We start from the raw sequence: 14,047 nt of genomic DNA, 5'->3' as shown, positions 1-14,047 counted from the left end.
AAAATTGTTTTCTAAGCTCAGACAAGATAGAGTAGAAAAGTGCAGGAACTCCTTAAGCGTTACTGCCCCCAGCCTGCCAAACACAGAGCTTATCCCCATCCTGCCAAATATCTTTGAATGGACACAGGTCCAGAACCCCAGTAAACTCACCCCTGAAGAAGGATCTTGCCCGTGATGCCTGGGAATTTCCGCTGCCACCACAGAGCTGCAAGGAAGCAAATAGGCCTGTTAACATGGGAGCTTTCCGTACCCCTCCACCACACACCATAGCTCCACTGAAGCAATCCTGACTTAGGCAACTCGTTAACTCTTGCTATCTTGGAAAGACAAGAGGTTCACAGGCACCAAATTGTTTCTGGATCTGGAGCTTTATACACCTGCCACCTGATTTAATTGTTGCTGAACAACTCTACTGCCATGTTAAGATCATGTGGCTGAGTCACTGAAGATGAACAAGAACACCCTACCGAGGTTATAGAACATTCAGAGAACCATTGTCCTCATCCAGGCAGGGTATCCACGGAACAAACAGAACACCATCAGGAAACCTCCACTCCCATCCATCCGAATGACCCAGTGGCATCACTGCTTACAACACAAACACCAAACAATGATGCTTTCAACTGCTCGGCCAACATAAACCTGCTTTGCACAGCCTGAAACAGCAATCATCCATCCTGCAACGCGACTCTGCATTCCCCTGCTCAAAAAGCCAAAGCCATTTCCCTTCAGTTTGTAACACTGGGGGATTTTAGTCCCCAAGGAATATTCTCCAAACATTTACAGGCAATTGAATAATCGAAGCAAAGCACATGGAGCAGTTTTACACAGCAAGCATTCCCTGAGCAACTCGGAGCTCCTCCTGTGCACACTCACAGTTTCAAACACTCCTCACAGTGCCGCTATGCCCCAGCCAACGTTTCTGCTGGCATAACAGCTTATTCCTTGAGGAGGTTCAGGCAGAGTTTGATGTTAGAGAGCAGTGGACAGACAAACAGCGTCCTAAATGTTGTGAAACAAAGATTTCCCTTTCAAGACCATGTAACTTGAACATAGCTCATGGAATTTGCGTGAACACCAAAAATTATCATAAAACACCTTGTGAGTCACAGCAGAAATTTCATCACACAACGAAAAATGGGAAAAGTATAAGAGAAAAAAACAACTCTGAAATGAGTAACTGAACTGCATTTGTCTGCACAGCTATAAGCATTCTGTATTTTCAATGCAAGATGAGCAACAGCCAAGAGTAACTCGCATCTGATCCACAGCATCACAGCATGAAGCAAGGGTAACAGTCTGTGCCACTGTGACACAGCAGCCCGAGAAGGAACCAGGATCTCCTGTTCACAGGTGGCTGGACAGACACTGAGGGGTTTTAGCTGCTTTGGGTATGATGGGATTACAAAACACTTATCCTTTCTTTACCTTCACCTACTTCTTGCAGAAGACACTGCCAAAAGGATTACTCTGTAAGAATCAGTAACACACAACTTTTTTTTCAAACAGCAGAGATTTCTTTTACAATAGCAATTGCGTCAACCTCCAAACAGATCCATTTCTTCTCAGAGTCATCACAAGGACCATGCCCAGAGTCTCATCCCAAACAAGTGGCAAAGTGGAGACAAAAGAAGTTATCAATTACATAAGCAGGGTTTTACTGGAAGTCCACCAAGCACTACTGGCCTTGAACCACCCACCCGGGATGGCTAGGGAAGCGCTGCTCCTCATCTCAGACTGCTGGACAAGCTCTCCCCTTCCAGGCCCATGTTGATGCCACTTGGTTACACTGCAACACCAAAACTTCATGAGAATTCACAAAAGAAACACAGATTTTTATCCTCTGGGAAAACAGGTTTTCAGGTTTCTCTTCCAATAGAAACGGACCTGGAATTTCTCATCAGCTTCCCTAATCCCAAATATGCACTCCTTCATCTTCTCTGCAAGAACTTTTCAGCCTTCTCTCACAGACTTCCACCATAGCTCTTCCTGTGCTGTACTAGTGTGCTACACATTAATTCAACTAAAAGATGAAAATGTGAAACAGTAAGGTGCTCAGCACGCTAATTTGCTCATCTAATCCTCTCACACACTGCTCTGTTCCTCTGCATCCACCCCTTTCTCCAGCGCCTGCGATCACACAGGAGCTGCCTGGGGAAGCTGCCGCGCATCGAGCACCCTCAGAAAGCTAGAGAAAACGAAGGACTTTTACTTTCAAAGTACTGGTGTACTACGTAAACTTTTGAATCAGATGATTAAGACTTGGTTCAGGAGAAGAACACTCTTAATTCCAACAGAATGTCTCTGCCAAACAATTTCCTGGCTAGCTCAGAGGCAGCCCGTGTCCCCCACTCCTCTCCTCTCAGGCTGCATCACCTCACAGTTATTTACTGCAAGTTTGGGTACATTATTTATTCACAGGAGCAATAGCTTTGGCCCTTGAAGCATGGAAAAACATAGACCTGCTCCTTACTAACCACAGCTGGTCGTGTCTGCCTCTGCAGTTGGACCCAAGCTGCCTTGCAGAGTGGAACAGCAACCTTGTGGCCCCCAGCATGCCTGCAGAGCCCACCCTTGTGCCAGCTATGCCAACTCCTCTTCACGAGGGCTTGCATTAAAGACCAACACTGCTTTGTGTCACAGGAAAAAGACTGGAGTTCAGCCCTCCTGCAGGTGCCCTGTGAGCCAACATTTCTCTGACAGGGTCTTGCAGGCAGTGTGTTCAACCACCCCAGCAGAGAGAGACAAGGGGATGAGGGGTGTTTGCTGCAACTGCTGAGCTGGAAGCACCACCAAAACTGTGTGCGGGTGAGTGTGACAATCTTTTCCCAACATTACCTCTGTGAAAGGCCAAACAGGGCTTTCTGATGGATCATTTACATTCCAGAATATGCATTGGGCTGGCTCCACTCCACTGGTTAAAATGTGGTCATTCCTGCTCGATTGCTTGTGCATACAGTGAGAAAAACCACAGAATCAGAAGTCACGTCTATTAGCGATGCTTGTGCCAAAGAGCTGAGACGCAGCCCTGGGCAGGTTCTGTATAAACCCATGGAGGCAGCAGGCCCTTGGAGCACACCGAAATGCACGGCACTATGCAAGAAGCAGTTTCACTGTTCACAGAGGCACAGAGAGAGTCATTGATTTGTTTTAATTAAAAGGTCATAATTTCAGAGTGAGCCAAAAGAGCCTCCAGCTGAGCCCATCACCCTAGACACTTCTGTAACACCTACAACCTCAAAAGCATTCTTGTCCCAGTGATACACTGAGTCAAATGGATCTAAAAATCCCTTTACAAGAGTGTGATGAGATAAAACCTGGGCCAGCAGGAGTCTTGGCAAAAAAACTGCGCCATTGCTGCGAGTGAGATACTCATACAGTGCCTTAGCAAACTGCAAAATCCTTCCTGACCTCCAGTCTGGATCAGACTGTGAATACACAGGGAAGTGCACAGCAAAGGAATGGAGGGGATTCCCTGAACCAGTACAGTGTTTGCTCCCGGGGGCCAAACTCCAGTGATTCAAAGTACGGTGGGGGAAAAAACACCCTACCTGAATCTAACTTCCTCTGTAACAACAGCGTGTGGAATTCCCCCTTGAAGCAGAGGCTCATCCAAGAGCAGAAGATTACTTAAACCTAACTTAATTCAGAACTCCAGCCCTCTCAGCAACATTAAAAAAACCCTGCTGTCTCTGCAGCTGAGCAGAGTGAGAAACGCGAAGCCCTAGCAGTCACTGCCGATCATCTCACCCACTCTTATCCAAACCACGTGGATGTCCCTGCACCAGCACAGCTGCCCAAGATTCCGTGTTTAAGCCCATCTTCAAAATTGTTATCATTTCAGCTTAACATCTCCAAACAATGGTTTCAGCTTTAACCTCTCCCGTGAACTATTCTTCTAATCAACCTCCAAGGCTGCTAGGAAATTGTGTCATATTGAAAAGAATTTGTGCAGCTTTGACTTTCATTTACTGGATCTCATTGTGTCATTGTTGGAAAGACTGAGAATATTCAGCTATCAGATAACCTTCCCATAGGCATGGATTCCCACAGAGCGGCTGAGTCACTTAACCTTCCTCTTGGATGGGCTGAATAAGCAGCGTTCATCAAGTCCATAACACAATTTGTTTTCCAGAATCAGGGCATTTCTGTGGCCTCCTCTGAACTCTCCAGTATTTTCAACTCCTACTTGAGAGCTGCAGTACCCAGATATTACGTTCCAGCAGCCCATTCCAACAGTACCATGTGCACACACAACCACTCCAATTTGATTCTCTTTAGCAAGAGAAAACAAACTAACAATCAGACCGATTCTTCCCACAATGGGGAAGTTCAAACAGCATCACTGATGCAACTCAATTCTGCAAATCACTCTTTCACCTCTGTTTGCGGTAAGAAGCTGTCACAGCTTTTAGGATTTTTATTACAGTGAGAACCTTCTCCTGCTTGGACCCAGTGAACCAGTAAGGTCAGAGCAGGCCACAGCAGCCACTGACAGCTTTTGGATAACGTAAGTCAGGATTAGTATTTAATCAAAGACTCGGTAGGTGGAGGGGCTGCCTGGGAACACCCTCCTCATTGAGGTCTTCAGTGATGAAGATGCAGGGTTTGTTCCTAATGTCACTCTCAGGTTCCACCTTGCTGCTGTACCACACTGCCATCGTTTAACCTCACTGGCAGCTCACAGAGCCACACTTCTTGGAGAATTTCAAGTACGTGACACCAACCATACCAACAGTTAGGCTTCATTGGATCTTAGGATCCCCTCCAGGAAGGGGCGCCGGGGCAGAATCCCTTTTCTAAGCAGACACTGTTCAGTCTTTAATCCCTACCCCTTGTGTTTGTGGCACTGAACTCTTTGCAAAGTTTTACCAGCTTGTTTTATTTCATTCCTGCTGCTGACACCAGGTTAACACACTTGCTGGGTTAGTTTTCCCAAAACACCTTTGTCTTCCCACACGTGTGGACAACATTGCGATCCCACTGCTTCTTTCCCCATTTCCCACAAGGCTTGGGATGGGTGGCAGGAAGCCCAATCTTTGTGTTCAGACCAAAGCTGTGTGACAACATGACACGCCTGCTGCTGCCTGCAACGGGGCCGCCCCGGGCTCCTCTGGCTTCCACTGGTAACTTAATTAACTCACTCCAATTAGCGGTAAGCCACGTAATGGGGTATGGCAAGACTGCAGGGCACATAATGACTTGTGATTATGAACATGTAGTGGCTCTCCTGTCCTCTGCTCCCCTGCACTCCGGAGTTCTCACCCGGAGAGAGGGGAGCTGAGAGCACCGGTGCTCCTGCCCTGCCAGAGCCACCTTTGGAAGGTGACTTGGGGTGGGAAGGGGGCGAATTAATGGAGGGAGGGAGTGAAAAGGGGTGGGTGAGGGAACAGTGGAGGAGAGGAGAGTGAATGGGGGGCAAATTAATGGAGGAGGGGGCGAGTGAACAGCGGAGAGAAGGGCAAGTGAACTTGGAGGAGGGGCAAGTGAACCAAGGATTAGGGGGCGAGTAAATAGGGGAGGGAGGTGAGTGAATGGGAGAGAGGAAAGCGAGTGAAAAGGGGAGGGCAAGAGAATGGAGAGCGGGGCGAATGAAAAAGGGAGAGGGGCCAGTGAAAAAGGGAGAGAGGCGAGTGAAAAAGGGAGATGAGGCGAGTGAAAAAGGGAGATGAGGCGAGTGAAAAGGGGAGGGGGCGAGTGAAAAGGGAGGGGGCGAGTGAAAAAGGGAGAGGGGCGAGTGAAAAAGGGAGGGGGGGGCAGTGAAAAAGGGAGAGGGGCAAGCAGGTTGGGGGAAGGAAACAGTCCCAGACCTGCACGGAACAGCCCCGGCCACGCCGCCCCAGCCACTCACCTGGCACCGACCCGGAAGCGGCCACGGGAACCCCTGCGGTCCTGCGCTCAAATCATTCCCCAACCGAATCCGGAACCTTCCGCGCGCAGCCCCGCGCCCCCGCCGACTCCTTTAGCAGGGGCACTGCTGCGCGCGCCGGTAGGGGACGCTGTAGGCCGAGACAACGCGAAAGAGGCGGGGCCGGGTGGGGCGGTGGGGGTTACCGAAATTACTCGAGCGCGGCGACACCACCATAAATACCGTAATCCATAGAATAGAATCATATAATGGTTTGTGTTGGAAGGGACGTCAAAGCCCATCCAGTCCCACCCCCTGCCATGGGCAGGGACACCTCCTCCTGGATCAGGGGCTCAAAGCCCCATCCAACCTGGCCTTGAATACCTCCAGGGATGGGGCAGCCACCACTGCTCTGGGCAACCTGGGCCAGGGCCTCCCCACCCACACAGCAAAACATTTCTGCTTGAGATCTCGTCTCAATCTCCCCTCTTCCAGGTCAAAACCGTTCTCCTCGTCCTGTGCCTGCACTCGTAGATCCAGAGCCCCTCCCCAGCTCTCCTGGAGCCCCTTTCAGCACTGGAAGCTGCTCTAAGGTCTCCCCACAGCCTTCTCTTCCCCAGGCTGAACAACCCCAACTCTCTCAGCCTCTCCTCGTACAGGAGGTGCTCCAGCCCTCAGAGCATCTCCATGGTCTCCTCTGAACTTCCTCCAACAGCACCACGTTCTTCCTGTGCTCAGGACTCAGAGGTCTCAGGAGAGTAGAGCAGAGAGGCAGAATGCCCTCCCTGGCTCTGCTGGTCCCACTGTTCTGGATGCAGCCCAGGACACGGTTGGTTTCTGGGCTGGAAGCGCTCATTGCCAGCTTAGGTGGAGCTTTTCATCCCACAGCACCCCCAGTTCTTCTCCTCAGGGCTGCTCACTATCCATTCTCCGCCCAGATAATGCTTGTGCTTGGTGTTGGCCTGACCCAGATGCAGGAGCTTGCCCTTGGTCTTGCTGAATTCCGCAAGGTTCACACAGCCCCACATCTCAAGTCTGTCCACGTCCCTCTGGATGATGTGCCTTCCCTCCAGCGTGTTGACCACATCTCACAGCTTGGTGTTGTTGTCAAATGTGCCGAGGGTTCCCTCAGTCCTAGTATCTGTGTCTGTGACAAAGATGTGCTCACCATAGTTTATGTTCCGTCTCATACGGCCATGAGAATTTCTCTTTTTAATTACAACAAACTTGAATCCTGGGTTCAGTTTTGGGCCCCTCACAACAAGACCTTGAGGGGCTGGAGTGCATCTGGAGAAGGGAATGGAGATGGGGAAGGGACTGGCGCTCAGGGGTTATGGAAGCAGTGTTGTCTGGAGAAGGGGAGGCTGAGGGGAGACCTCGTCGCTCTCTGTAGTTCCCAGAAAGGAGATTGAGGGGACGTGGGTGCCAGGCGCTGCTCCTGAGTAACAAGAGATAGGATAAGAGGAAACAGCCTCAAGTTGCTCCAAGGGAGGTTTGGATCGGATATTGGGGAATATTTCTTCACTAGAGGGTTCTCAGCTCTGGCAGAGGCTGCCCAGGTAGGTGGTGGAGTCCCCATCCCTGGAGGGGTTTAAAAGCTGGACAGATGAGGTGCTCAGGTCTATGGTTTAGCAGTGGACATGGATGGCTGGACTTGATGATCTCAGTGGTCTTTTCCAACCAAATGACTGAATGATTCTGTGATGCCTCTTCTTCCCGCTCCATTTACAGCCCTGGGTGAAGGAGGAGTGGAGCAGGAGGAGGAAATTGGAGGCCCAGGTAGGGTGAACAAGGAAGTCCAGCTGCATCCGATCACCTCCACCTGCTCACGGTGAGACAGGCAGAGCCCAAGCAGAGCCCGGCCATGGAGTACCGGGAGCTGGTGAGGCTCTGGCACCGGGGCGTGCTGGCAGCCGACAGCGGGGACTGGCAAGCCGCCCTGGACATCTTTGCCAGGATCCCGGAGCCACCATCCAGGATCTGCTTCAACGTGGGGTGCCTGCACCTGCTGGTGGGGCGGGCGGCCGAGGCGCTGCAGGTGTGGGGCGAGGGAATGGGAAAGGGGGCAAGGGAATTGAGGGGGCAGGGAAGGGGCGAGGGGGGCAAGTGAGTGGGAGAGGGGGACAGTGAATGGGAGGGGGGGCAGGGAAGGGGAAAGGGGGGCGAGTAAGTGGGAGGGGGTGCAGGTGAATGGGAGAGGGGGCAAGTGAATGGGAGAGGGCGACTGAATGGGAGAGGGGGCAAGTGAATGAGGGAGGGAAGTAAGTGAATGAGGGAGGGGTCAGTGAATGGGAGAAGGTGAGTGAATGGGAGACGGGGGTGAGTGAGTGGGAGAGGGGGGCGAGTGAATGGGTGTGAGTGGCAAGTGAATGGGAAAGGGGAGCAAGTGAAAAGGAGGGTGAGTGAATGGGGGGCAAGTGAATGGGGGAGGGGGGCAAGTGAATGGGAGGGCAAGTGAATGGGGCGGGCAAGTGAATGGAAAAGGGGGGCAAGTGAACAGGGGGCAAGTGCTTGTGTGCAGTGAGCTAATGGGGAAAAGGGGGCAAGTGAATGGGAGAGGGAGGGGCAACGAATGGGGAGGGTGAGTGAATGGGGAGGGGTTGAGTGAACAGGGGGGTTGAATGAGGAGGGGGAGCAGTGAGTGGAGGGGGGGAAAATGATTGGGGGAATGAATAAATAGAGAGGGGAGTGAGTGGATGGGAAGGCAAGAGAACAGAAGGAGAGGGTGAGGGAACAAGGAGTGAGGCAAGTGAATGGGGAAGGGAATGAGTGAGTGGGATGGGGGGGGTCAAGTGCATGGGAGGTGTGAGGGAACAGGGGAGGGGGCAAATAAAGGGGATGGGGCAATAAGCTAGGGGAGGGAAACAGGCAGGGGGCTCTCCCGTTTTGGATTTCAAAGTGTAGACTGGTACAAATCCAGACTGGTTTGAGTGGGATGAGACTTTGAAGCCCATCCATTTCCATCCCCCTGCCAAGGGCAGGGACACCTCCCACTGAATCCAATTGCTCCAAGATCCATCCAGCCTGGTCTTGAACACCTCCAAGGATGGGGCAGCCACCACTGCTCTGGGCAACCTGGGCCAGGGCCTCCCCACCTTCACAGCAAAACATTTCTGCCCAAGATCTCATCTCAATCTCCCCTCTTTCAGGTGAAAACCGTTCCTCCTCATCCTCTCCTTGCACTCCCTGATCAAAAGTCCCTCCCTAGCTCTCCTGGAGCCCCTTTCTGTACTGGAACCTGCTCTAAGGTCTCCCCAGAGCCTTCTCTTCTCCAGGCTGAACAACCCCAATTCTCTCAGCCTTTCTTTGTAGGAGAGGGGCTCTAGCCTTCAGATTGTTTAGGTGGCTCTACTATGGAGCGACTGCAACAGATCTATGTCCTCCCTGTGCTCAGGACTCCAGGACTGGATTGCAGGACTCCAGGTGGGGTCTCACCAGAGCAGAGTAGAGGGGCAGAATCCCCTCCCTGGCCCGGCTGGTCCTACTGCTTTGGATGCAGCCCAGGACACGGTTGGCTCTCTGGGCTGTGAGTGCACATTGCCAGGTCATGTGCAGATTCTCGTCCACCACATCCAGCTCACAGCATGAATGCAAGTGGTGATGGATACAAACAGGGAGCCCTGCAGCCACCTGTGTCCCTGGACAGTCCTGCACAGATGGTCAAGTCTGCTAAGAAGAAACCACTGTGCTTCTGCCCTTCAGACGGAGACCACTGGGGCAGGCAGGCAGGCAAGCACCCCAAGGAAAAGCCTTTTATTTCAGCCCCTAGCCTGTCTGAACGTCTGACTGTCTGTCTGCTGCCCAGCGAGAAGACGTGTATAAGCTGTTTCTTAAATTGCAGCAAGAGGAGCTCAGGCTGTGTAGAGGGGCTGGGGCAGAGCCGTGCAGCCCTAAACTGGGCAGCCGCTGTCAGGGACAAGAGCAAGCACAGCACGATGCTGCCCAGGAGACTTTTTAGCCCCAGTGAATGGGCATTGGGAAGAAGCTCAGCTCTATTTCCATATAGATTAAGGGCTGGTTGCTTATGTTTTCTCTTTTATAGCACAGTAAAACTAACTGCTGAAGCAAGGTGTGCTGTCAGAGACACAGGAGAAGCCAGTTGCCACCTCACCGAGGGGCCAAGTCACTCCCACAACATATTTTCACCCCTGCTATGCCGTCCCTGTTTGGGCAGTGTCAGGAAAGGCCAGGGTTTCAGGCTTAACTCATTATCCTCATACCATCTCTTTGCAAGGAGAAGTGAAGGAGCTTTCTTGAAAGGATATTGAGCCAGTTTTCCCAGCACTGTGACTTAGAACCATCAGCCATGAGCTGCTGCCAGCTTTGCTAACACATACCTTCATTCAGCTGTGGAACTGGACCAGAAATATCGACTTACAGGTGCATTGTGTGAAGGCCTTCAGCATCCTTTCACATACTCATCACCGTAGGCTGTTTGAAACAGCTGCTTCCACTGCCAGGGCAAACTCAGCTCCAGGCAACACAGTTTTCCCATGACAAGATTCCAGGTGGCAAACATTGCTCATTTATGATAGATAAGATAAAAACCTGAAGCTCAGCTCATTTAAAGCTAAGATCTGAAAGATGACTTGGTGCTACTTCTCAGCCCTGGTTGCAGCCCTGCACTTGCCAGTCCAGAGCAGTTGGTCACTAGCCCAGGCATGGCTTTTGTACCCAAGAATTGATTGGAGAGAGCCTAACTTATCCTTGGGATGTGTCTGTGTTTTTCTCTATAGGCGTTCAATCAAACCCTTGTGAAAGACAACTCCCTAGCTGTTGGCTTCTTTCAGAGAGGGTTTGTCTACCTGCAGCTGGAAATGTAAGTGGGACACACGTCCATTGCAGTCTTCTCTTTTAGTCATACTTTATTCCTAAACCTAAGTGATTCTATGATTCCAAAACTCACTTCTTCCAGCAGGCTTAAACAGCTCGTAAGGTCCACTTTGGCCTCCTAAACTGTGCCATGGGTCAGCAACTCCTATCTCTAAGACTGGAAGATAGGAGCTACACAGCTCCAGGGGTGGCTGATAGAGGACATTACTGTCCCACATAGAGGGAAAGATGCCGCTCCTGTCTGCGGGGCTGACAGTTTATGTTGCTGTTCAGATTTTCTTTGGGAATGGAAAAAAAAAACTAATTGCACTGCTGGGTGTGTCTTCAAACATTCCATGCAGCTTTGGCCTTCCGAAAAATGCAGTCTGACCACAGCATCTGCCTCTTGCTCTCTGTCAACAGCAGATTTTGTGAGCCTGATCTCAATCTTACTGATTCAATGTCAGGATTGTTTCACTAGTGTCATGGAATTACTTGTTTCCAGGGTTAAATTGCAGTGACATCCTGCTCACAGCGTGGGTGGAGGATTTTACAGGTCCTTTCTTACCTCCAAAGTTTCCCCCTAATTTCTAGACCTTAATTTAAAAAAAAAAAAAAAAAGACTGTCTCTATTTCATAGCATGTTTTGGGGTTGGAAGGCACAGCGTGCAGAGCTGCTCACTTTAACACCCACTCAGGTGTTCAAGGCCAGGTTGGATGGGGATTGGAGCAACTTGATCCAGTGGGAGGTGTCCCTGCCCATGGCAGGGGGTTGGGACCAGATCCTTTCCAACTGAAGCTATTCCATGTCTCTATAACTTTGTACTCACTGCCACCAAGCAGAGGACAGGGAATTTCCTGTGGTACAAAGTGACAATTCTCTGCTGCAGCTCTCCTCATCCAGACTGCAGAGAAGGATGCATGGTCTTCCCTAGCTTGATTTCTGAACTACTCAGTCTTCCCCTTTTTAAGCCTCAGTTTATTCTGTTGTTTCTGCCCTGTAGGTATGAAGAAGCACTCTCCGACTATCGCATGGCCTTCAGCCATCTAAGAAAAAACCCTTTCATTGACTACAAGCAATTGGGGCTGCGCTACATACTCTATGCATGGGAGGTAAGAACCTGTCTCAGCAATCCTCCCCTCCATGGAGATGTTCATCAAGTCTTCAGCAGCAGGTGTTAATAACAGTAAATAATTTATACTTGTCTTACTTTAAAGGAACGTAATCACAAAAGTTACAAAGCAATGGCACTGCTGAAGAGTTCAGCAAATTACACAGTTTAGAAAGTAAAATTGTTCTGAGCAGAAGCACTGGAATTTGTACGTTGGGTTGTTTTTCGCTTGTCTATGCATGTAATATTTACACTCACAAACATGCAAATATGCATCTAAGTTTTATCAACTCCTCGGCTCTGAAAGCTGAAATTGAAGTGTAGACAGATGGGAACAAAATTGGTTGATAATGAAGGGTCTAAGAAACTTCATACAATCATGGTGTCATAGAATGGTTTGAGTTGGAAGGGACCTCAAAACCCATCCAGTCCCACCCCCTGCCATGAGCAGGGACACCTCCCACTGGATCCAGTTGCTCCAAGCCCCATCCAACCTGAACTTGAACCCCTCCAGGGATGGGGCAGCCACCACTGCTCTGGGCAACCTGGGTCAGGGTCTCCCCACCCTCACAGGAAAACATTTCTTCATAAGATGAAGCTCTGTGCTGGGACCAGTCCTGTTTCATGTCTTTATCAATGCCCTGGATGAAGGCATTGAGGGCACCCTCAGCAAGTTTGCAGATGACACTAAGGTGGGAGAACACGTCGATCTGCTGGAGGGCAGGGAGACTCCAAAGGGATCTGAACAGGCTGGACCGATGGGCTGAGACCAATGGCATGAAGTTTAAAGAGGCCAAATGTTGGGTCCTGCACTTGGGGCACAACAACCCCGGGCAGCCAAAGGCTAGGGGAAGAGTGGCTGGAAAGCTGCCTGGAGGAGAAGAACCTGGGGGGTGTTGATTGACAGTGACTGAACATGAGCCAGCAGAGTGCCCGGGTGGCCAAGAAGGCCAATGGCATCTTGGCTTTGATCAGCAATGGTGTGGCCAGTAGGTCCAAGGACGTGATTCTGCCCCTGCACTGAGCACTGGTGAGACAGCACCTCGAGGGGCTGGAGAACAAGTCTTATGAGGAGCAGCTGAGGGACCTGGGGTTGTTTAGCCTGGAGAAGAGGAGGCTGTGGGGAGACCTTATTACTCTCTACAACTACCTAAAAGGAAGTTGTAGAGAGGAGGGTGCTGGGCTCTTCTCCCAGTGACAGGGGAACAGAACAAGAGGGAATGGCCTCGAGCTATGCTGGGGAGGTTCAGGCTGGATATCAGGAAAAAATATTTCACAGAAAGGGTCATTGGGCACTGGAACAGCCTGGAGGTGTTTAAAAGACGGGTAGGCAAGGTGCATGGGGACATGGCTTAGTGGTAGATAGGAACGGTTGGACTTGATGATGTAAGAGGTCTTTTCCAACCTTTTAATTCTATGAAGATCTAAGGGGATGTGCTTTTTTTCAGCTGCAGCAACTGATTTTAACATTACATCTGTGTCTGAGGTTACCCACTGGGCTGCGAGCTGTGTTTTGCTTCTGTACCACTTCACAACCCTCTCTGAGTTACAGGGAGCCAACCCACCCCCATCCTGTTCAAAAAAAGAGCTCAGTCTGAATTGATTGTAAATATTTGTAATACTGGGGATGTAAAAGACTCCTGGAGACTGTGTTTTATGCTGAGTTCATGTTGTCTTCTCTCTGGAGTGCACGCACACAGACTGTGTGTCAGATACAGGGAAGAGTATTTAATTCTTCCCTGCCACAAGAGCAAGGAGTCATTGTGCGACTCAAGTCAAGCGTGCCCAGAACTCTGCCATCCTGACTCCATCATGTTTCACGCACCTTGTACCTGGCAGGAATAAGCTATCTTTGGCATGTGTGGTGTTACCCAAACCTCATTGTTTTTAACAGTTTCAGTGCCAGGGTGTTGCAGTCTCTGATCTCACAGACACTTCCAAACAGTGGGTTCCCTTTGGGAGGTGCAGGGGTGCCCCGAGACAAAGGGAGGAGAGTGGTAGCTGGGCACACAGCCCCTCACTTTTCAGGCTCTAGGCACTGCCAGGACGTGTTCTCTCACTGTGCTGGCACTCTGGACACGGGATCTGCATCCCTATTTGACTGCATCTCGCTTTTTCATCTCCCTGCAGCTCATTTTTCAAACTGCAAAGACATAATTCTGCTGCAGACTGGGCCATCAACTTTCCCCACGCGTGGCCTCTTACACGCTGCACCTGATACCTCCAGGGAGCTATGCTGTGTGGTTTGAAAATCTAGAAAGGGTTTTATAATCTC

General features: G+C 50.6%; 3 protein-coding genes across 6 annotated transcripts in view; 1 reads left to right on the top strand and 2 right to left on the bottom strand.

The window, feature by feature from the left end:
• The window catches only part of LOC104059135 (ectonucleoside triphosphate diphosphohydrolase 8-like), a 138,223-nt gene that overhangs the window by 71,467 nt on the left and 52,709 nt on the right, over positions 1–14,047 (bottom strand). The gene's annotated exons all lie outside the window — the stretch shown is intronic.
• EXD3 (exonuclease 3'-5' domain containing 3) overlaps positions 1–14,047 on the bottom strand; it is a 333,185-nt gene that overhangs the window by 316,500 nt on the left and 2,638 nt on the right. For all 3 annotated transcript variants that reach the window (XM_054084169.1, XM_054084170.1, XM_054084171.1), the window contains exon 2: positions 151–205. In XM_054084169.1, coding sequence (XP_053940144.1) covers positions 151–205 — 55 coding nt within the window. The remainder of the gene's footprint in view (positions 1–150; positions 206–14,047) is intronic.
• NOXA1 (NADPH oxidase activator 1) overlaps positions 5,212–14,047 on the top strand; it is a 21,000-nt gene continuing 12,164 nt past the window's right edge. For both annotated transcript variants that reach the window (XM_054084184.1, XM_054084183.1), the window contains exons 1-4: positions 5,212–5,325; positions 7,580–7,886; positions 10,585–10,667; positions 11,665–11,773. In XM_054084184.1, the coding sequence (XP_053940159.1) occupies positions 7,713–7,886; positions 10,585–10,667; positions 11,665–11,773 (366 nt within the window). In that variant the 5' untranslated portion in view covers positions 5,212–5,325; positions 7,580–7,712. The remainder of the gene's footprint in view (positions 5,326–7,579; positions 7,887–10,584; positions 10,668–11,664; positions 11,774–14,047) is intronic.

The sequence above is a fragment of the Cuculus canorus genome, chromosome 19, assembly GCF_017976375.1.
Source record: "Cuculus canorus isolate bCucCan1 chromosome 19, bCucCan1.pri, whole genome shotgun sequence".
NCBI lineage: Eukaryota > Metazoa > Chordata > Aves > Cuculiformes > Cuculidae > Cuculus > Cuculus canorus.
This window is presented reverse-complemented; position numbering and strand designations above follow the sequence as displayed.